The sequence below is a fragment of the Polypterus senegalus genome, chromosome 3, assembly GCF_016835505.1.
Source record: "Polypterus senegalus isolate Bchr_013 chromosome 3, ASM1683550v1, whole genome shotgun sequence".
In the NCBI taxonomy this organism is placed as follows: Eukaryota; Metazoa; Chordata; class Cladistia; order Polypteriformes; family Polypteridae; genus Polypterus; species Polypterus senegalus.
In genome coordinates this window covers 73,470,364-73,494,319 of record NC_053156.1, presented here as the reverse complement: position 1 = coordinate 73,494,319, position 23,956 = coordinate 73,470,364, and the positions used below count along the sequence as shown (strand labels likewise).

The 23,956-nt window shown below is 35.9% G+C and overlaps 2 protein-coding genes across 2 annotated transcripts; both read right to left on the bottom strand.

Moving 5' to 3' along the window:
* Positions 1-1,774: 1,774 nt before the first annotated feature.
* On the bottom strand, positions 1,775-13,467 carry LOC120526507 (trace amine-associated receptor 1-like). The gene is made up of 2 exons (XM_039749672.1): positions 13,291-13,467; positions 1,775-2,848 (listed from the first exon to the last, which is right to left on the bottom strand). Exons 1-2 carry the CDS (start codon positions 13,465-13,467, stop codon positions 1,775-1,777), a joined length of 1,251 nt encoding a protein of 416 aa, XP_039605606.1.
* A 5,500-nt stretch (positions 13,468-18,967) lies between these two features.
* Positions 18,968-22,857, bottom strand: LOC120526506 (trace amine-associated receptor 1-like). Its single transcript, XM_039749671.1, has 3 exons — positions 22,733-22,857; positions 19,693-20,039; positions 18,968-19,620 (listed from the first exon to the last, which is right to left on the bottom strand). The coding sequence occupies exons 1-3, from the start codon at positions 22,855-22,857 to the stop codon at positions 18,968-18,970; spliced, it is 1,125 nt and encodes a 374-aa protein (XP_039605605.1).
* Positions 22,858-23,956: the final 1,099 nt, after the last annotated feature.

Sequence of the window (23,956 nt, the reverse complement as noted above, 5' to 3'; positions counted from 1 at the left end):
TCTTTGATAAATAGTCCAGCTGAGTATTTTATGGGTATGTAGAATTACTGACATTTTACAGAGGTGCCTGCTGCATTCTAATGCTTTTTTTAAAGATAGATAGATAGACAGACCCCTAACTGCTTTTAGGTAAAATGAGAGTACATTTCTCGGCTAGAAGCTCCTGCTACCCTCTCTTCAGTAGTAAAAAACCAGTACCCACTGGTCTATTCCCTGTAACATGACATAACTTGATACACCACAATTTCTCAGTTTTTGTTTAGCCTAAAAATGCACACTTTTTTTTTAGTGTTGACATATTAAATGTATATACAATTTTTGTTTTTGTAGCTGGCTTTGTGGAGGTCTGATGAAAGGGAAATGCAGGTCTGGAAATCCTCCAATGTATATTATATTATTTATCCATCCATTTTCTAAATCCAGTTCATCTTGAGCAGAGTCATGAGTATACTAGAGCCTATTCCAGAAAGCTTCGGGTTCAAGCCTGGAACAATCTGTTTCAATTATTCTTTGTATTCATGTCACATTTGCACAAGATGTTAATTGGTAATTCTATATTGGTCCTTATATGTCTGTGTGTGGATGAGCATGGGGCCTGGTATGGATTTGTTATTTCTGGTTTTCACAAGATGCTACTGGAATGGGCTCTTTCCCTATATCCCGGAACTAGATTAAGTGTGTATATATGTTTGTATATAGATAGATAGATAGATAGATAGAACTTTATTTGTCCACTGCCGTGAATTTTTTTTTGCAGAAGCTCTTTAAATACCTAAATAAAAATACACACACTTTGGTCTGAACACACACTGGAATTACTATAAAGCATGAAAAGTTCAAAAAAAGAAAGGCTCTGACTTGGCTATCACAGTTAGACATTATGCAGATGTATTGCTGTTGTTATAAAACAGCCCCAGTAGTGTTTCTTAACACACTTCTGCTGAATAATTTATTAGCTGAAAATGCTCAGTGTTAGTGTGTCATAGAGAGAATGTGCAGCGTTGTTCATAACGGCATTCAGTTTTGTTTTAATTCTTTTCTCTTTTACGTCCAGGGGGTCCAGACTGCATCCTATAACTGAGCTTACCCTTTTAATTAGCTTGTAGATTTGGTGGGCCTCTCTTGAAGTGATGTTACCACAGCATAGAAAATCACACTGGCCATCATGGAGTTATAGAAAATGTGGAGGATGTCACTTCCCACATTAACAAAATGCAGCCTCATAAATAAAGGGCTCATAAAACAGCAGGAATTTATTATGTTTCTTTCATTCATTCAAATTTTATTTATTTTTTGGTTTATTGGTGCAACAATTGTATACCATGTGTCACAAATTAATTTGTTACATGTGAATTTTATTTTGCACTTTAGACTTTTTTATTAACTGTGACATTCCATAACCCTTCAAAATTTTATGTAATGAAATAGACCCTTCACATTGCAAACAGAATTTCTTTCTTTGGATGTACAACTATTCTAAGCTTTTAACCAAAACAAACGATATGTCGTATAAAAAAATTGTTAATTTAAAACTCATTTATTAAAATACCTTATCCTTGCTTGTCCAGAAGAAGGTTAAGGAGTGCCAGGGACTATGCAGGCAGCATGATGATCAGTCCAGAGAAGGGCTATTATTTTTTAACATAGAATTTAATGACAAGGTTTTAAAAAAAAAATCAGTACACAAATCTCATTACCATTATTTTGTTGTGTCTAGAATTTAGAAAAATTATATTTTAAATGCATGTTTATACTGTTTGTATAATTAAAATATTTAATCGTTATACAGTTTTGTTCTGGAAGAGTCACGCTGAAAGATCTTTCCATTTGCTATTAATTTAACAGCTTTTCTGAACCAGCTGTAAAAGAAACCATAGACAAGTGGATTAAATGTTGAGTTCATGTCACCAAAGAATGCAAGAGCTGTTATAAGAATATCAGGAGCTGGGTGATTTAAAACTGGATTAATGATGTTGCACACAAAGAAAGGAGACCAGCATAAAAGAAACACCCCCATAACAATGGCTAATGTTTTTGCAGCTTTTCTTTCTCTTGTCCTTGATGCTGCATTTCGCTTTTCTTCGGCTGACTGGTTCTGCTGCACTGTATCTGTAATAGACCTGGCTTGTCTTCGTGCTACACTGAATATTTTCAGATAAATACAAATCATAGTAAATCCAGGTAAATAAAAAGTAAAGAGTGATGAAATTAAACCTGATACCTCATTTTGCATTAAAACACAGCTCCCGACACATTTAACATTTTGGTAATAAAATTCTTCAATGCCTTTTAGGTTCAATTCTAGGTATATAATTCCATATCCAAGTACAGCGGAGAGAATCCATGAAAACAAGATCAAGTTTACAGTTACAGACACAGTAATCTTAGCTTGATACCGTAAAGGATAGCATATTGCAAAATAACGATCAATTGATATTAAAGAAAGATGTATTACAGAAGCTGTGCACAGCATGATTACTGTGCTGAGATACAGTTTGCAGAATGCATCTCCCAGATACCAGCAACTTTCAACAAGTTGAACAGTTAAGGGTGGCATCACAAATCCCCCCAGAAGTAAATCGGTGACTGCCAAAGACAAAACAAGGCAATTGGTTGGTGTATGAAGCTGCTTAAAATGTGAGATGGTGATGATGACCAATAAGTTTCCAGAAACAGTGAAGATCACCGTTGCCCAGAGTACTGTGTAGAGCAGGATGTGATTTTGCAGAGAAAGAACTTGCCTGCGACACGAATTGTTTACAGATGGATAACAGTAGTAGATAGCTTGTGAAGTCTTGCTTAGGTTGAAATTCATCTTGAAATAATTTGGCATCCGAGTAGATGTTTCCTAAAAATAGCAATAAATGCACAACTTTACAAATAAACTATTGCAAGTAAAAATTCTCAAAGCTCTAAAAGATTTTAAAATTTGTACTCCTCCAATTTGATATGACCTTCTCACTGTATTATGCATATAGAAAATACTTGTGTAATATAAATAATTCATTGGAATCAATTCTTTTAACTGAAAAATAAATTAGTATTTTCCCATTTTTTACATAATATAAACCAAAATGAAGAAATGACCTGGTTAAATGGAAAGTTTAATAACTATAGCTGTTCTACTAGTGTAAATGTAAGACTTCTGATAAAATATAGCATAACCAAAATTCACAACCATTCACAAATAAAAGCTACAAATAGATGATTTAATTTGTAATTTTCTTTTTAAAAGTGAAGGTTCTCAATAATAGTGTGCTAGCTTATGATTGAAGTTTACCTAAATAATCTTGTTTTATCATAGTAAAACAGTACCTTGCAAGTTGCTCACCTCAAAACATTCCTGTTTTTTTGCTATTTGGTTTGCATCTCTCTTTATATGGTCTTCAAAGGTTCAGAACAAACATGGTGTCCAATTCATCATTTTTGTGCTGTTGTTTAGTTTTTCTGAATATGAAAAAAAACCAAAATCATTATTAATTAATTTTCTCTAGGGCTTACTCTTATTGGTAGACAGATTAGCTTCATCAGAGCCAACCAGTCTCAATCTCAAAGCATATCATTTAATTGCCCCCTGAGCCTAATGATTGGGCTCTCTTATTGAAGGACACCTAATAGTGCAGCGTCTAAAGGTGATAAATGCTAAAATATTGCAACAGAGTTATAAAACATGGCATCACAGACTCATGTAGCAAAGACACTTTTCTGAATATTAATATTTGTTGAAATCAGAAAATAAAAAGGGAAGCACTTAATTTTTTGAAAGCTATTTATTTTACCAACATGCTTTAGGCACATATAAAATTAACATGCTTTATTGATTTTTTAATAATATTTAATGCACTGAATTATTTTTCAGACCACTTTTCCCAAGTAGCTCATTTAATCATTGATATTTTCAACCTAATACGTACTAACTTCAACTCATAACATGTAATGGCTATCAAAAGTATTTACTTCCTTGGAAGTTTTCAAATTTTATTATTCTACAACATTGAGTCACAGTGGATTTAATTTGCCTTTTGTGACACACTAATTCTCAAAAAATGACTCTTTAATGTCAAAGTGAAAGTAGACCTCTGCAAAGTGGTCAGAAATTATGACAAATGTAAAACCCTAAAAAAATGATCAGTGATTAATTGAGGCTCAAATATTAGGCAAGTGATTCAGTGTCGTGTAACAGTAAAATGTGAAAACTTCCATGGCGGTGAATACTTCTTATGAGCGAGGTATTTCTTAAATTTTACTTCAAAGTTCTGGTTTTCATTCTGAATAATGTTAGGTAGTCATGAACATTAGATTAACTTTACAATGTTTGTGGAGAGCACCCTGCTGTTGAATCTGCTGCGATGCAATTAATTCCATTTGTATCAGCGTAGTCTCTGTATCTCTCTCAGAAAAGGTTTCAGCTGTCAATGAAGCTGGTATTGTGCCTCTCGTCAATGGATAGTTGTTAAGGGATAGATGCAGCCTTGCTGGACCTTCTCGTCATTGAGTTTAGTGGCCTTGAATGCACCTTGAATGAATGATGTAAACTTTTTCTTCAGCAGTTTTCACTAGAATTATTGGATGTTGTACTAGACGAAATACAGCCACAAACTCCTAATGTCTATGCGCCACTACTCTTCATAAAATTGACAAGGCCTTTGTTGTAATATCCATAAGACTGGTACCAGGGAAGCAGGGAAAGAGTCTTGTTTTTAATAGTCAAAAGTTACAGGTTCTGTACAAAAGAGTAGCCACTAATTTGAATGTCTCAGAGGTTAGTAAAGATTGCAGTAGTACTGAGTTGATTAGACTGAACAGGCTGAGAAAGTGGAGGTCAACTTCAAAAGGTTCTCTGACCCTGGCAATGCTGCTGGCAATCTGCTACACAGTTGACACCAGGAGTAAAATGCAACCAGGTTTAGAATATGGTGTGGTGTGGACAGCTCAGATTTAGCAAAACAAGCCAATGTGGTAGAAGACTCTCGAACCCACTTTAAATGTACTTTATTTTCTGCAGTTGAAAGTTTCTAATTCTTTTCTCTGGGGTCTTTGCAGAAGCAGTGAAACTTGGAGAAACTGTTTCTTTGCTGTGCACTTCTACCATCTTGTTAAATATATGTAGGTACTGTATATATTTCTTTCTATGCTTTCTTTATGTTTCAGTATTTTTTTTTTGTTTTATGTTTTAACCATAATTTATTTGTAATGTATGTACAGCACACTGAGGTTTTAAATCTAATTGAACTTTGTGAAAATAGAATATTAGAACATTCTACACAAGAATGGGCCATTCAGCCTAATGTTACTCGAATATATATTTACCTCTTTTGTAAGTTCCTTCGGATAAAATAATCTGCCAAGCAAATAAATGTAAAAGTTTTTGTAAAATTTACCCTTAACAACTTTAGAACTATGTCCCTGTGTTCTTGATATACCCATTTTAAAATAACAGTCTCAGTCCAGTGTACTAATTCCTTTAATTACTTTAAAAACTTCAATCATGTCTCCTCTTAATCATCTTTTCCTTAAACTGAAAAAGGCTCAGCTCTTTTAATCTTTCTTTATAATTCATCCTCAGTAGCCCTGGAATGAGTCTAGTCGCCCCTCTCTGGACTTTTTTTAGGGCAGCTATGTTCTTTTTGTAGTCTGGATACCAAGGACTAGATGAATCCTCACCAGTGTGTTATAAAGCTTGAGCAGAACTTCCTTGGACTTGTACTCTACACATCATGCTATATAACGTAATATTCTGAAGTTGATTGTGTAGAGTGTATTACAAGTCCTAAATCCTTCTCATAAGGTGTACTTTCAATTTTCAATTAAACTGAATTAAATTGAACTGTTCCAATTTTTTATCTTCATTGCATGCAGTTTTATCTTTAAAGGTATTTATTTAAAGCATTTAAATTGTGATTAAATTATTAAATGCTTAAATCTGTTTAATATTATTACTCAGAATGGTACAACATACAGTAGATATTTTTGCAAAATACTGGCATTTTGCATACAAAGCATGTTTAATAAGCTTTTGTTCTTTTGTGTTTACAACACAAGTTAAAATCCAAAGCGAAAGGAATTCTTAGGCGCATATCCAAATTTAACAGATGGATAGACAGAATTATATTGCACCAAGTAGAAATATCATATCTTTGAGCAACAACATGGAATAGAATGTCGATGCAGACATAATGTAAAACAGTAAAAAGCCAATATATTTTAGAAGTCAGAGACATTGTACTTTGGAGACAATAGACACTTTGTACATATGTTATATATTGTTCAAAAGCATACAAAAATAATTAATGTATAGTGTCAGTAAAAGTATTGTTGGCATTTCAGAGTCTCTTATGTAGTAACTAATTATGGTAAATACAGGCATGCCAGGCAGAGACATTATATTGTCAAATGGTTATAGGCAGAAAAAGTCTTATTAGCACTTCTTAGTTCATGATGGCAAAATGAGCCAGTGATTAAAGCTGCTCCAGGATACTGTGTTATGGAGAATATGGATACCAGCAGTCATGATATCCCATCATTTTGCCATTACATTATTTTCTGTCACTGCTTCCAGTTTAAGGTCACTCCTGCAATCCAATTGATCTTCTCCATAAATCTATTCATATATCCTTTATCTCTCATAGCAGACCATTGTGTAGAACTGTACACTAGCCACTGGTAAAAAATCCAAAGCAACTTGTCTCCCACAATTAACGGCCCAAGTGTCCTGAAAAAGATTAGTTTTCTTTGGCCTTATTAGTAAATCATGTCTGTGTTTTCCAACTGGTATCTCTGTTTCGATGCACTATCTCCACTTTCTCCACCATAACAATGAATCATCTCAGGCCCATATGGAAATACCAGAGGTGCACCTGCACTACCAGCAAATAGTTTTAGAACACCTCAGTTTTTCCAGTCAAATTTAATCAGTTGAAATGCAATGAATGACCAACAATTGTGAAAGGGAGACTTTGTGTTACAAGTGGCAGTAAGTAAGGCATTTCTTAAAGGACAAAACAGGTGACTTAGAAATACCACCTGTGGATTACTGCAGACTGGACAGAGTTTCCTCTTCACAGTAGATACCAAGACTTGGTTTTTTTGAGCACTGTTAAGCTGTTGTGCTTTAAGGCACATATCACGCAAGCTCATAACCCTCAGAAACTTGCCTTATGATTGGGCTGTGACTTTGCCTTTGCCAGAACACTTCATATAAGAATTTCTTTCGTTTCCTATTGCTTTTGGATTGTTTTAGACACTGTATTCACTGACACTTTGTTTTTTTCAATTTCTATAAATGAAAGGCCTACATTTTTAAGGGTAATAATGGTCTGTCTTGTTTCATTTGTTAATACAGTGATCCCTCGCTATATCGCGCTTTGACTTACGTGGCTTCACTCCATCGCAGATTTTATATGTAAGCATATCTAAATATACATCATGGATTTTTCGCTGGTTCGAGGATTTCTACGGACAATGGGTCTTTTAATTTATGGTACATGCTTACTCAGTTAGTTTGTCCAGTTGATTTCATACAAGGGACGTTATTGGCGGATGGCTGAGAAGCTACCCAATCAGAGCATGTATTACGTATTAAATAAAACTCTTCAATGATATACGATATGCTTCCCACGCGGTGCTTCGCATACTTAAAACCCCAAATGGCACCTATTGATTTTTGATTGTTTGCTTTTCTCTCTCTCTCTCTCTCTCTGACATTCTCAGCTCCTGACAGAGGGCTGTTCACTCACTGGCCTAGAGGATATGGACGCTCCACTAAAAGATACTGAAAGACTACCTTCACATTGCTCCCTTCCTTGCAGTTGCTTTATTGGGCAGTGCTTTGCATACTTAAAAGCACCTATTGATTTCTGATTGTTTGCTTTTCTCTCTCTGACATTCTCTGATTCTGGCAAGCATAACTTTGAAGAGGAAGATATGTTTGCATTCTTTTAATTGTGAGACAGAACTGTCTTCTTTGTCTTGTCATGGAGCACAGTTTAAACTTTTAAAAAAGAGACAAATGTTTATTTGCAGTGCATTAAAGTCCCTGTCTCTTCAACCTCCTGTGTTTCTGTGCAAATCTGTGACCCAAGCGTGACAATATAAAAATAACAATATAAATGTATGGTTTTTACTTCGCGGATTTTCACCTTTGGCAGGGGGTTCCGGAACGCAACCCCCGCTATCGAGTAGGGATCACTATAGCTGTTTTCTGGCCATTATCACTGGAATATTGTCCAAGTAGAACTTCAAATGATATAGTAACACAGTCTGTTCTAACTCTACTTTAAGACAGAGGGATTTTAAGTAATCAACAGAAGTTGGGAAACTGTGCAAATTGCTTGCTTCAACTTGTACTTGCAAGGCTTAATTTACTTTAATTGAAGCAGAACATCTGTAGGTTGTAACTTATTAATTGTTCCCTGAAGAAGGCCCCTTTGTAATATTCTGATATTTCCTTTTTTTTCAGTTTTTGCTAACCTAAACTTTAAATTTAAACCTCTGGCTGTTTATTGCTTACCTTGTCACCATTTTAGTTAATTCATTGCATTTCAAGTGCTTCAATTTGAAGAAAAACTGGAAAAGCTGAGGTGTTCTAAAACTTGTGACCATTAGTGTTGTGGTCCCCGGCCGGGGCTGGAGCCTGGCCGGAACGCCCAGGAGGACCAGAGAAGGGCTTGTGCCTCCTCCAGACCGCAAGGGGGCATCCGTCCTGGTTATGTTGGGGGCCTCGGGTACAGGGCTTGGAAGCCCAGCCCTGTAGGGACCCGTGGCCACCGCCAGGCAGCGCCCCGGTGCCGGAATATCCCGTGTGGTCCCCGGCCGGGCTCCAGGGGACGATCGCCCTGGTTGTATTGGGCGCCCAGGTGCCTGAGGAAACCTGGAGCCCAGCACTTCCGCCACACCAGGAAGTGCTGGGGGGAAGACGACAGGGGACACCCGGATGGCTTCCGGGTGCGCAGTCGGTACTAGGGTGTGGCTAGGACTGATTGCCGGGAAGCAGCTGGAGCCCATCCGGGTTCCCATTTAAGGGGCCGCCTCCCTCCAGTCAGAAGTGAGAGTCGGGTGGAAGAGGACGGAGCTGGAGAGAGGACGGGAGGCGGCCAGGAGAAAGGCATTGGACTTGTGAGGCCTGGACAGTTGGGGGAACGGTGCGAGAGGCACTGGGGGTGCACGTGAGCACTATTTGTAAAATAATTATAAATAAACAAGTGTGTGGTGGAACCAACGATGTCTGTCTGCCTGTGTCCGGGTTCAAGTTCACAGTGTACAACTTCTTCCATCCATCCATTATCCAACCCGCTATATCCTAACTACAAGGTCACGGGGGTCTGGAGCCAATCCCAGCCAACACAGGATGCAAGACAGGAAACAAACCCCGGGCAGGGGTTCATTTTTGTAATGTTCATGTACCTTAAAACACAAGGAAAGCTTTTTATATTCCTCACTAGCTTAACAACTTTCTATTTTTTTATTATCTCCTTTGAAAACGTAGCTTACAATGGAGAAGTAATCTGAGATTGTCTGTAGATCAATTGAATTTATACTTGAAATCAGTTGAGCGGAGGGTAAAGAGAAAGGGAGACGGAATGGTTCTCTACCGTTCTCTTGTGCTCCTGATCACTGTACCTGATGCACAGTTTTAACACTAGAATTACCAGAGCCTACGAAAAAACTCTTAGATCCGGCCCACCTTAAATCCCATAGCACCTCTCCGCCTCCGTCTTTTGTCCTGTAAATGTGCCAATAAAGACAAGCAGCAAACAGCCTACTATTACATCCTCCCACTGCCACAGAACGTGCACAAAGTTCTCCCAACTCATACCTTGATTATCTGGAAGTGAAGTGCTGGAGTTTTAGAGTGGAATAATAAATCGTTATTTGGAACACATGCATTTCATGTGTGTTCCATTTCTACAATAATCTGTGTAAACACATTTTTAAAACTGAAATCATATTTTAGCAGTAAATGACAAAATTTTGCCATAAACTATATAATGTATAAAGGCTGAAGTCCAAAGATCAAATAAACACTTTCACAAATGGTTCAAAGATAAGACACTAGCTTCCGTGGTGTAGTGGTAAGATCTGCTGACTTGTAATCAAGAGTCCCCGCTGTTAGCTTTTATTTGAAACTGGGAATACCCATAGATGTGAGTGGTGTTTTGAGGCAATGGAACTGGACATTCTCTGATCTGGAGGGATAAAAGCTGACACACAAACGCCAGTGAATCTGTCTTCTTCGTATCTCACTGTCACTTAATTTCTTTTTATTCAGTTTTATCGAGTGTTCCTGCTCACGCTGAATTAGTATGCACTTTATGGTCCATGATGTCAAAAAAAAAAAACAAAACAGAGACATGGGTATACAGTAATCCCTCCTCGATCGCGGGGGTTGCGTTCCAGAACCCCCCGCGATAGACGAAAATCCGCGAAGTAGAAACCATATGTTTGTGTAGTTATTTTTATATATTTTAAGCCCTTATAAACTCTCCCACACTGTTAACATTATTAGAGCCCTCTAGACATGAAATAACAACCTTTAGTCAAAAGTTTAAACTGTCCTCCATGACAAGACAGAGATGACAGTTCTTTCTCACAATTAAAAGAATGCAAATAGATCTTCTTCTCTTCAGGAGCAGAGAATTTCAGAGGGAGAGAGAGAGAGAGCACTCGCAAAGAAAAGCAAACAATCAAAAAATCAATACTTGTGCTTTTAAGTTTGCCGCGGCATTTTTAGAGGAGCGTTAGTATCTTCTATGCAAACAGCCTCTGTGCAAACAGCCCCTCTGCTCACATCTCCTCCGTCAGGCGCAGAGAACGTCAGAGAGAGAGAGAGCGAGATTAAAGCAACAATCAAAAAATCAATCAACCTGTGAACGCTGCAAATTAGCTCCTGCCTCACTGGGTCACATGTTCTGGGCCTGTTCCAAATTAACATTATTCTGGACAAAAATTTTTAATTACCTCTCAGACAGTCTTGGACTCACAATCCCTCCTAACCCATTAACAGCTGTGTTTGGGGTTCTTCCAGAGGGTCTTAAAGTGGAGAAAGACAAACAAATTGTGATTGCATTCACTACACTTTTGGCACGCAGACTTATTCTGATAAACTGGAAGAACACAAACTCTCCTCTTTTAAGTCAGTGGGAAACTGATGTGTTATATTATTTAAAATTGGAAAAAATCAAATACTCAGTTAGAGGATCTGTGCAGACTTTTTTCAAAACATGGCAGGATCTAATCAGTAATATTTTTGAAATGATTTTATAAAGCACAGAATTTGTTGATTTAGGTATTTTTAAAAGCCTTAAATTTTACACCTTTTGGCTTGCTCTCTCTCTCAAGGGTGGGGATCGATCTGTTCTTAGTATAATTCTTTTTTTTTTTTTGTAAAAACGTGATTGCTATGTATTGATTGTAATAAAACTAATAAAAAAAAAAAAAAAAAAAAATCAATATGTGTGCTTTTAAATATGCCGAGCACCGCAATAAAGCGGCATTTTTTAGAGGAGCGTCAGTATCTTTTAAGCAAACAGCACCTCTGCTCACAGCCCCTCCGTCAGGCACAGAGAATGTCAGAGAGGGTGAGAGAGAGGCAGAGACAAGCAAACAATCAAGCTCCGCGCGGGATGCATATCTTATAGCATTGAGGAGTTTTAGTTAATATGTAATACATGCTCTGATTGGGTAGCTTCTAAGCCATCCGCCAATAACCGTCCCTTGTATGAAATCAACAGGGCAAACAAACTGAGGAAGCGTGTAGCATAAATTAAAAGACCCACTGTCTGCAGAAATCCGCGAACCAGCGAAAAATCTGTGATATATATTTAGATGTGCTTACATTTAAAATCCGCGAAAGTCAAAGCGCGATATAGCGAGGGATTACTGTATATGATATTTGGAATTATTCATTTTATGACCTGTATAGTACATTTCGGAAAACATTGTGGCACGGATGCAACATTATTCATATTATTCATATTCATTCACATAACATCTTGCGGTGGTAATCAGTGACCACATGTTTTTTTTTTCCCGATCTTGCCAGCCTCCATGTTGGTGTATGGTGCTGTTTCTTTTGTACTCCAGGACATGCAGAGGAAAGAATAGTACAGAAAGGTCAGTTCAGCGCTATATGCAATCATCAAATTCAAATGCTAACATTTCACACACGCAATGATTGTCTTTCCTACATTTACAACATGTGTACCTGTTGCAATGTACACACTTCTCTCTATGCCTTGGTTCCTATTACATTGAAAGTCTTACCTTGCATACCCAATACTCAATTAGCAAACCCTGTCTCTTCTTGTGCATATCCATCCATCCATCCATTTTCTAACCCGCTGAATCCGAACACAGGGTCACAGGGGTCTGCTGGAGCCAATCCCAGCCAACACAGGGCACAAGGCAGGAACCAATCCTGGGTAGGGTGCTAACCCACCACAGGACACACACACAAACACACCCACACACCAAGCACACACTAGGGCCAATTTAGAATCGCCAATCCACCTAACCAGCATGTCTTTGGACTGTGGGAGGAAACCGGAGCACCCGGAGGAAACCCATGCAGACTTTGGGAGAACATGCAAACTCCACGCAGGGAGGACCCGGGAAGCGAACCCGGGTCTCCTAACTGTGAGGCAGCAGCGCTACCACTGCGCCACCGTGCTGCCCACATATCACTTTACTAATTTTAATTTGGTAACAGAACAAGAATTCACAAATTTAGTTTATAAAATTAAATTAAACCTACTACTTGTCCCTTAGACCCAGTATCAACTAAACTAGCAGAAAGCTTAATAAATGTTCTGGTAGCACCAATTGTTAGCCTTATCAACAGTTCCTTACTAAATGGCACAGTTCCTGTAGTGTCAGTTATCAGACCATTAATTAAAAAGCCAGAGACAGACCCACATATGCATAATAATTATAGTAATGACATAATAATAAAATAATTATTTTGGAGCATTACTATGCTATACTAATGCTAAGGCACACTGAGATCATATTTTTTACTTGTGTACACTGATATTTAAATGTTTCCATTCTTTTCAATATCTCATCCTGTAGGCTAACTTTTTCCTATACATTTCTCTGTCTTCCACCTTTCCTAATTGGTAAAATGTCTTGTTTTCCTTCTTCCTATCCTTTATCATATCCTGCACCTCTTTGTTTCACCATCATGTCTCTTTGTCCTCAGGTGAGATCCTTTCTGTTTCCCTACCCAATACCCCTTCACAAGTCACAAGCTTTCGAAAAATACTTCCTTTCCAAAAATGTGTTAACTATTACCAAATTAGATCCCATGGCATAATCTACTATCCTCTCCCCTTCGCCATTTCTCTCCCCTACTCCCCATCCTCCATATACCCTCTCTATCATGTCTCTGTTCTTTTCCATTTGCCCATTTGCATCACCTCCAACAATCACCTTTTCTATCTCTTGTACAGCAATAAGCTTTTCATCCATTTGTGTCCAAAAAAGTCTTTCTCCTCTTGAGCATATGCACAAATGACATTATCTAAAGTCTCAGCTAGGCCCATCTTGACACTCATCACCCTATCACTCCTGCTATTCAGACTGAGAAGACTATCTTATATCTTTTGGGATAGTTCTATATCTACTCCCTTGCTCGTTTGCTCTACTGTACAATAAGTTAAAGCCTCCTCCCAATTTTCTTGCTTTATTCCTCTTCCATCTAGTTTCCCTCACATATAACACTCCCACTTTCCTTCTTTCCATCAAATCTGCCAACTCCCTTCATTTCCCAGTCATTAACCCCACTCTTGCTTTTTCTTTTCTTTACCATCCTCTTTCTTATTCTTCGGCTTCTTCTGGACTAACTTCTTTAGCTGGACCCGCCCTTGACCCAGGAGTTCTTACTCACCTTACATACTCACCTGCATGTAGTCTACGGGGTACACCCTAACATTTTCCAAAGCTGATTAGATTAATTACATCATTATGGTTTTACAGCTGGATGTCCTTCCTGACATTAACACTCTGTATTTATCTGGGCTTGGGACTGGTTTGACACCCAGGTGGATATGCAATCCTCTGAAGAAAAACACTATGTTTGCTTGTTATGGGAAGAACAATAGCAGCATGGTAAAATGTTTATTGAACTGTTTGTCTGACTAAAAAATAGTCAAAATATAAGGCCAGTTATCATCTTCCTGAATTTAATTTTATCTAAATTAATTTTGATATAAGTCTCTTATTTTGTTTATTTTGATCATATTCCTTCATTCACTTTTTTCTTTTTTCATAGAAAATTAAATGGACCTGTGCTGTGTTTTCAAACCATATTTTTAATGTTACATTTTAATCTGTTTGCAGGCTGTCAAACCTGATTGACAATGAATGTGAAAACTTTCTTAATTGCTAATGCTTTTTTTTTGATGGTTGGTTCTTTTGTAGTTAAGGTTAGGTTAACTAGTGTTGACACTTGAATTGGTTTGATGGTTGTTTACTTATAAGGATACGTTTTCATTTGTTTTGGTCAATTTTTGCAATCTAGTCTTGTAATGTTGACTTGTTTATGTTGATCTTATTCATGCTCTTTTAAATTAATGTAAAACATGCTCTCACTATTTCTTTGCTGTCAATAAAATTCTGTGCAGGTTTAACAACAAATCCCCAACTAACTTTCTGGATTGTACAATTTCAAAATTTTCCAATTGCTCTCATGAGGTAGTGCATTTGAAATTTTCACTTCCCTTAGTTAATACTTTTCATACATGAAAGAAGAATATTCCCACAATGTACCCTAATTCACTTCTGAGACATTGTAAGTCATGTGCTCTCTGCTATATGAACTGTGAAACAATCCAGTGTGCATCAGCAATTTGGTCTCGAGAAATCACTGAGCACAACAAATTTCTAATTCCCTCTACAAGTAAAGCCAACTGAATGCTGTTTTGCTTAGTAGAATTTCTCCTAAAACTGACACTATGTAATTTAAGAGCTGCCTCTGCTACATCTGAGCTTTGTAGTGTTTGTGCTCACAGAGAGGTCATGGCATTCGAGAGAAAGAACTTGGGCGTTTTATTGGTAAAAGTTAAGTATTTGTCATCCATGTATCAAAGTACAGGGCCAAGTTCAGTGTATTAGATCTAGCTGTAAGGGGGATACATGCTTGCAAACAACAAGCAACAGGGTGTCAAGTAGTCTGCTGCCATCCCATTTAATAGATCGAATTTTGGTAGAGCAACAATTGGTGACTTACCTTGCATACCAAAAATCCTTTTTACTTCAATTTTGGGATTTTCTGCTGTCTCTGTTGTTTTGTGACCTTTGTTCAGGGGAAACTCATCAGTACATTCATAAACTCTTACTGATCCATTCCCTTTCCAGACCTGCTCATGAGGGTGAACAAAGTGTCCCCCAATAAACTTCTTCAATAAACTTGAACATATTACGCTTTGATAAAACCAAATCACAGTCCACACAGAAAAATTAAACCTGGACAGAATACCAGTTCATCAAAACGCACACACACACAGACTCATACTGGGAATAATTGTAATAATCCATTAAACTAATATAAATGTTTGTGATATGTTGGATGAAAATTCCAGTACTGGTGGAAAAATCCACAGACATTTGTGAGAACATGCAAACTAAAATATGAAACAAACTGGCCCATACATAGTTTTCGAATACTGGAGCAAACTCCATACCTAGAAAAACACCAGCACAGTCCAGTATAGAGATAGAAGAATAATTCAATACTCAAAATCACACAAAGGAGGATAAAAATAGAAAGGACACCAAAACAGTAAAGGGAAAAATTTAACTAAGACTATGCCCTTTTCAGAGCATTACAAACACAGACACCCAAACTAGTGAACTTCAGCACTTAGTGTGTTCCTTCCTACCTCTTAGCCTTCTTCTTTGTCAATATATTAGGATCGCCATAAGCAGACAAATTCTTATCTCTGTTCTTCTCTCAACTCTTGTCTTACCGAGAAGAACCTTAAAAGATTACTTGTCAGAGCACTTCTGGTGTCATTTAAGCCCTCCAAGAAGCATTTTCAGACCAGCACTCTTCCTACAAAGACCCATGAAAAGATTACACAATTCAAGACCCTCTGTAGGAAGTTGAAACATGATAGTGAGTTATTTCTGCTTCCACTAGCAGTATTGGAGATTTCAATTTTTTATACTGAAACTCTGATCAAGAACAAAGAGATGAGGCATCCTATTCAGGTATGAACCTTCCCTCCTGGATATGCCTTGGATGTATGTTTAAACTGGTTTCCACTCATCATCACCTATGTCACCAAGGCTAACAGAAATATTATAATTTCAAATTCACTTGGGGAGCAATGGGTATTTCTTTTTGAAATCATAGTAATTAATAAATAGATCGAGCAACATATTGACTATCCATTAATTTAATATATGGTTATAAGTGCTCATACAAACATGCTGTAAATTGAAAAACATAGGCAGAAGAATGTATTTTACAGTAGACTGTATTGGTCATATCTGAATCAAACTTTCATGGCATTAGTTATAGGCTTTAAAGTTTTACTTATCCATGAAATTGTCAGCTTCTATACATTCATATTCATAACCCAAGACATTGTTTTTCCCAAGCAACATCAGACCAGGAAATAACTTTAGATTAGATTAGATTTTACTTCATTTATCCCCAAAGGTAAATTACAATTTTACAGAAACTCTACAGAGAGTTACTGCTGTCAGTCATGGGTTTGTAGGTGTCAGGATGATAAGGCCAGGTTTATATTAAAAAAGCATGAATACTGTAGAACAGGTCCATCTCATAGTGTTCACAAATAAGCTGATAGATATTTGTTTCATTCTTTGAACTCACAAGCATTCAGAATGACTCATCATTAGGATGTTAGTACAGAGTGAATAATTTCTGCTACTGCGTCAGCCAAGATGATTCTTATTTCCTTGGGCAGTGATGTGGATACATTCAGTCTGTATTTCAACGTCTAGATCACAGATTTAGTTTTAATTATAATTAGCTCACTTTTTCACCATTGCTTATTTACATAAATCAACAGTCCCCCTCCTTATGAAACTCATCCAGCATTAAAGTAGAACCTGAAATAAGCAATTTAAGCTAGTTCTCTGCAGTAACAAAATGTCCCATATCAGAACTACAGTAGCTGTAACTCTCTATTAGATCCAACAGTTTATAAAACTTATGCAAAAGTCAAATCCCATCTAATTTTATTTTTAAAGCACTTTTACAACAGCCCAAACTGCTTTACAAGGAAGGCTAAAAGAAGCAATTAAAAAGAAATATATACACATCACAAAAACTGCAAACAAAAGATAAACTCAAAATATACACACTTGTGCATACATATTTATAATCAGGAATGTACATGAGCCAAAATATACAAACATGTCAACCTCTTGCAAGGTCAAATGCTAGTGAGAATAGATACATTTTTAATGATGCTTTAAAAGTGGCCAATGTTAGTGCAGACCTAATATAATAAGGCAAGCCATTGAAAAGAAGAGGAGCAGCTACCACAACAGCAAATTTATAGTAACAAGGCAGAGGCTACAGTAAATCTTAACATTAATAATTATTTTTAAAAAATCATTGTAAAAAGAAAAAAAGAGAGAGTGCTTCTGTAAAGGCTAGCATATGGTGTGGTGCCCTAAAGTAGAATAGTAGTACAATTTTTTATTGTAGTTGTGATTTTTACTTATGTATTTTCATGACAAGTTTGCACCACCTGGGAGATTTGTATACCAGATTGTTACTTTCAAACTTTTTTTGTGTTTTGAAATTTTTCTTAATTTTCATTCCTAGAAGAAAGAAGCATGTTTTCTTTTTAGAGAAACATCACAATGAGAAAAATACAATCTATTCAATCGCATTTTCATACTATAGAATACAAGGACAAGTTAGTGGAAAACAAAACATTTCCTATTATATTTTAAAGTACAGAATGCAAAAACAATGTAGTCAACTGAAAACAGCTAATCCATATATCAGATAATGGCTTTGATCCTAAGTTTCTAGTTTATTGTGGAGAGGTTACAAAAATGGTAAAGGACCTTGAACAGAATCATAAACAAAACTTTACAGAGAGATATGAGTGCAATCTGACAGAGAAGACACCAAACTGTATGCTTCTACCTTTCTCTTTTCCATGTGTTACACAAATGAAGCAGACATAACCAAAGAGCTTATTATACTCTGACATAGAAGGTAAAAGTGCTGATGAGGCAACTAGGAAAGACTGATAAGTTTTGTATACATTTGTAAATTAGAACTATTTAAAAAAGTAAATGTGTTTTCAGATGTTAACTGTTTTTACAGACTAGCATACTTCCCTAGGTTGTCAGGCAAATATCAAAAAATTGTATTAAACTAATAATAAAATATAATTAATAAAGCATTGAAGATATGATAAATAGTCTAGATGAATATGTGTGGTTAAATGGAATTGCAGCCATTTTGCAGAAGTGCAGTGTTTATTATTGGACTAATTTTAAAGGCTCATGAAGCTGGTGAAATTTATTACATTTTTTCTTTACAATCATTTTTTAAAATGTTATTGTTTAGCTGGGCAACTCTAGTACACTTTTAAAATGGCTTCATTTTGAGTATAAATTGAAAGAAAGGTAAATTTCAGAATGGGATAATTGTGATATCCCATTACCTTTGAAAATTTTCAGAAATAAAAGAAATTTTCACTTTGTAAAGAGACTTTTGGTCAGTGAATGTACAATTATCATAAGAACTTTTAAGCAAAACAAAAGCTATGTTGTATAAAATAGTGTTAATATAAACCTCATTTTTGAAAATATGTTATTCTTCATTTAATGAACCTGTTTTTCTAGAAAAATGTGGAGGGGAGCTAGGGAATGTGCAGGCAGTGTGACAAATGAAGTACTAATCAAACCTGGACAGGGCAGTTAATTCTATTTTAAATGCATGCTTCTACTGTTCAAATAAGTAAGGACATATTTAATCATTATACAGTTTTATTCTGGAAGAATCATTCTGAAAGATCTTTCCATTTACTATTAACTTAAGAGCTTTTCTAAACCAGCTATAAAAGAAACCATAGACAAGTGGATTAAATGTTGAGTTCATGTAACCAAAGAAGGCAAGAGCTCTTATGAGAATCTCAGGAGCTGGGTCATTTAAAACAGGATTAATGATGTTGCACAAAAAGAAAGGAGCCCAACATAAAATAAACACCCCCATAACAATGGCTAATGTTTTTGCAGCTTTTCTTTCTCTTGTCCTTGATGCTACATTTCGTTTTTCCTCAGTTGACTGGTTCTGCTGCACTGTATCTGTAATAGACCTGGCTTGTCTTCGTGCTACACTGAATATTTTCAGATAAATACAAATCATGACAAATCCAGGTAAATAAAAAGTGAAGAGTGATGAAGCTAAACCTGATGCTTCATTTTGCATTAAAACACAGCTTCCTGCACACTTAACGTTTTGGTAATAAAATTCTTCAATTCCTTTTAAATTTAATTCTAGGTATACAATTCCATATCCAAGTACAGCTGACAGAATCCATGAAAACAAGATCAGGTTTACAGTTACAGAGACAGTAATCTTAACTTGATATTGTAAGGGATAGCATATTGCAAAATAGCGATCAATTGATATAAAAGAAAGATGTAATACAGAAGCGGTGCAGAGCATAATAACTGTGCTGAGATAACATTTGCAGAAGGCATCTCCTAAATACCAACAAGTTTCAACAAGCTGAACTGTTCTGGGTGGCATCACAAATCCCCCTAGAAGTAAATCAGTGACTGCCAAAGACAGAACAAGAGAATTGGTTGGTGTATGAAGCTGCTTAAAATGTGCAATGGTGATGATGACCAACAAGTTTCCTAAAACAGTGAAGATCACCGTTGCCCAGAGTACTGTGTAGAGCAGGATGTGATTTTGGAGAGGAAGAACTTGCCTGCGACATGAATTCTTTACAGATGGATAACAGTAGTAGGTAGCTTGCGGAATTTTGGTTAGGTTGAAATTCATCTTGATATCATTTGTGATCCGAGTTTGTTTTCTGAAAAGAGTAATCGTTACACAGAAACTAATGTTAAAGTTTGACATAATTTAATAAATAATAATCAAATAAAAAAAATAATAATAATAATAAACAGCTGTATGGATACCTCAGAAAAGTTATTTTTATATAACTGTCCCTCATACATGCATGATTGTAAATTGTGATAATTCTATTAAAGAAACGTATAAATTGTATTTGTTGAACTAATTATTAATCATTTTTGTTGTACTGGTTTATTAATGTAACTAACTCTGCTACCTGTGCAAGATAGGTTGAAATCTAAGTTTACCTTGGACTATGTATTGGAATGTATTTTGTAATGCATATAGTAATAAAATGTACTGTAGTTTTCATTTTAACAAATGATGCATCATAAACATTAGCATTCCTTTTAGGATTCCCATACCAAATTGCATATAACAGCAACATAGCAAATAGATGGACTTAGAAATTCACAGCCCCTTGTCCTTTAATTAAGGTGGATGTAAATTGTTTGTTATTGCATTTGTCTAATGCTTTTACTGTGTCAATAAAATATGCACATTGCATCATTTTCATTATATACTCAACTTTACAACTAAACTGAATTTTTCAAAGCTTTTAAGGCTTTTTTAATTTATCTGCACTAATTTGTGTGATGTGTAGTTGATCATTTTTTAAGTAAGTTACAGTATGTATACTTTATGGCATAAATATTTTCATAGTAAGAATTTTTTGATGTATATTTGAGCTGAAAAATGACATTCTTCCTTGTTCTTAACAATAATTGATATAGAAACAACCCAAAGTCAAGGGTGCTGTATATTTCTTTCTCCCAGTCAGCATTTGTTTCCCTTCATCTTCTTCTTTCAGAATAGCCAGAAGACAGAAATATGTTTTTAAATGAAATATGCAGGGTTGTACTGATCCATCCATTTTCTTGACCAGGTAACAGGTAAGCAAACGGTAGAAGAATCCACAACTTTCCTTGAAAAAACAAACAAAACGGACCACATTTTCTTGAGAATACAAATGTGGAAAACTTCAAGGAACTAGTTGAGGCGCATTTTTCTTCCTATCTAGGACTATTTTGCTACATTCTCATTTGGATGTTTTCCCTGATTACATAATGAATATGGACAGGTGTTCCACCGGGACATTGCTCAAATGGAAATACATTATAGTGGAAAATACAGTGAGTCTGTGTTAGCAGACATCTAATGGTCATTCCACCATAAAACAGCTTGAGAGAATTATAAGGAAAAAAAAACTACTGATTAATTTTGTTAATAATACATTTACTTAAAACAATTATATGCACAAGTAATTTAAAAAATATATTACTTTTTCCTTTTAAATAGTATTTTTTCATTTTATACCTTTATCTGTCAAAAACTGGGTGGGACAGAGTAATTCTGTTCCCAGACTTTGATTCACCAAATTCAAATTTATAAAGCTAAACTTTTTAACGTAAACCAAAAAAAAAAAATCTTTGCAGACTAATGTACTTATATGAAAAATTTAAAAGTCAATTTCATTTTTAACTGAAAAAGTAGATGTTACACCAGTGTAAATGTAAGACTCCTGTTAAAAATAAAGCATAACCAAAATTCACAACCATTCATTAAAAAGAATACAAATGGTTCATTTAATGGTTTCATTACTTTAATAATATTGTCCTATATCACAGTTAAAAAGTAAGTAGATAGATAGATAGATAGATAGATAGATAGATAGATAGATAGATAGATAGATAGATTTTATTAACTTTATTAATCCCCAAGGCGAAATTCACAAGTACCTTGCTTACCTGAAAATACTCCCTCTTTTACTGTCATTTGGTTCACTTTTCCTCTTTATCTGCTCTTCAAAGCTTTGTCGCAAACATGGTGTCCAATCAGTTTATGTAAAAAAAAAAAAATACTACAAATTGTATTGACTCTGGGGCTTACTCCTGATGGTAAACAAATTACCTTAGTCACAGAACAATCAGTCTAAACCTCACACCATATCACTAAATTGCCCCCTGAGTCTAATGATTAGGATTTCCAAATGAAGGGCACCTAATGCTGCAACATCTAAAGGTGGCAAATGATAAAATATTATAATAGAGTTGTAAAACATGGCATCACAGAACAGAGATACTCTTTTGAATAACAATACTAGATGTGGAATTCAGAAAAAAAAGTACTTTCACTTTAAGTTTTTGAAAGCTTTTCAATTTGACAACTTCCTTTAAGCACATATAAACATATTTTAGAGAATATATAGGAATATTTTACATCTGTTGCTTTCTTGGTTTATGTAACAAATTTAATGCATTCAATTAAGTTTGAAATTACTTTTTCAAAGGAACATGTGCTGTAGTCAGTGTTGCACATATGTACCCAACACTTCCTCTAATATTAAATCTATCTTTTCTGCAACAAATTGCATAAAACCATTCCTTTCTGTGGATTCTAAAAGACCGAACAGTCTTCCTTTGTTCTTGTAGCTGTTTTCACACATATTAATTCCTACACACTCTGACCCTTCTTTTCCAACTTCTAATGAGGAACTGTGATTCATCCAAGAAGGGAGTGTTAAAGTACTGCAGCATTAACCTTAATTTTAGCATAAATTAATATTAATCTTAAAATTGCTAATCCAGTATAGAATGTACTTGTTATCCGCTGACTTTGCAAAAGCAAGAACAGCACAGGCAAACTTACCTTTGAGATGGCAGTTGGTAAAGAACTGCACAGACATGTAATATGAGAAAGGGGAATTTAGTAGATGTGGCAAACCTTCTGTTTGATGTGTAATGGATTTTGATAGAATCGCACCAATGTGGCATTGCGTGATAGTGCCACCGTGGCATTGTGTGATGGTAAAACATATAAAAGGAAAGATACTCTAATGAGAAGATACACACTTTGGTGCTAAGTCAGAATTCTGTCCAGGGTCTCAATCCTGCATGCAGAATTATAAATAAAATACTGATTTTCTAAGTCAAATTATTAAGCCTGTTGTTTTTCTTCCACATTGTTTATTCAATTATTGGCATTCGCAACCTAAGCCTTGCTAACTTGAACTCATACATTTGTAGCGGTCAGAAACCGCTAAGATTCACACCGTCGTGTGTGATGGTGATTTATTTATTTTACTCGAGGATTACCAGGGACAACCTCAGCCTTGGAACGACACACACACACTACACAGACAACAAAGAAAATCATGCTGGGAATTTAAACGATAAAAAAGTATAATGGAATTAAATTAACTAAATGAAAACAATAATATCACCCCTGATCCCTTCGGCGATATTACATTTAACAGATAAACACGTAGTAGAGTCCATGGATGAAAGCGGTGAAGTTAAGTCCAGCGATTTGTATGAAGAGAGGGAAATGGAAAAACACAGTCCTACCGGTAATTGCTGAAGTATGAAGATAGATGAATAGGTAGATGATAGATAGGTTCAGGAGCGCTCCTTCTTCCGTGAAAGCCAATGAATCCAGACACCGTCGTCAGTAAACAGTAGACAGGTAGACAAATGATTCCAGACCCCAAAAAACAATACAATCCAGGACACGAAGATGTATGGCAGAAAACGGCAGGCAGTTCAACAGATAAATACAAGCCCCAAACAAACAAAACAAACTTTTTTTATCCTCTTTTATCTCTTCGACCCCTGCCCTCCTTTTAAACCCCTCTGGCCACCTTTGACCCCAACAGCCCCTGCAAGGACTGCTGGGAGACACAGTTCTAACTAATGGTAGCACTGCTACACATTGCAGTGGCTATAAAAAGTAATCATTTTCTTGAAAATGTTCACATTGTAATATAAAACATTGAATCACAGATGTTATAATCACAGTGATTTAATTTGATAGCACTGATCATCAAAAAAAAAACCCTTTTTTAATGTCAAAGTGAAAACAGATCTCAGCAAA

Coding starts and splice junctions, on each gene's coding strand:
- LOC120526507 (XM_039749672.1), bottom strand. CDS start 13,467: ATGGATGAAAAGCTTATTGCTGTACAAGAGATAGAAAAGGTGATTGTT. Junction 2,849..13,290: donor ATGCCATGGGATCTAATTTG/GTAATAGTTAAC, acceptor TGCTATTTTTAG/GAAACATCTACTCGGATGCC.
- LOC120526506 (XM_039749671.1), bottom strand. CDS start 22,857: ATGCCACATTGGTGCGATTCTATCAAAATCCATTACACATCAAACAGA. Junction 20,040..22,732: donor TACCAACTGCCATCTCAAAG/GTAAGTTTGCCT, acceptor TACTCTTTTCAG/AAAACAAACTCGGATCACAA. Junction 19,621..19,692: donor GTATTTAGGAGATGCCTTCT/GCAAATGTTATC, acceptor TTATATCAATTG/ATCGCTATTTTGCAATATGC.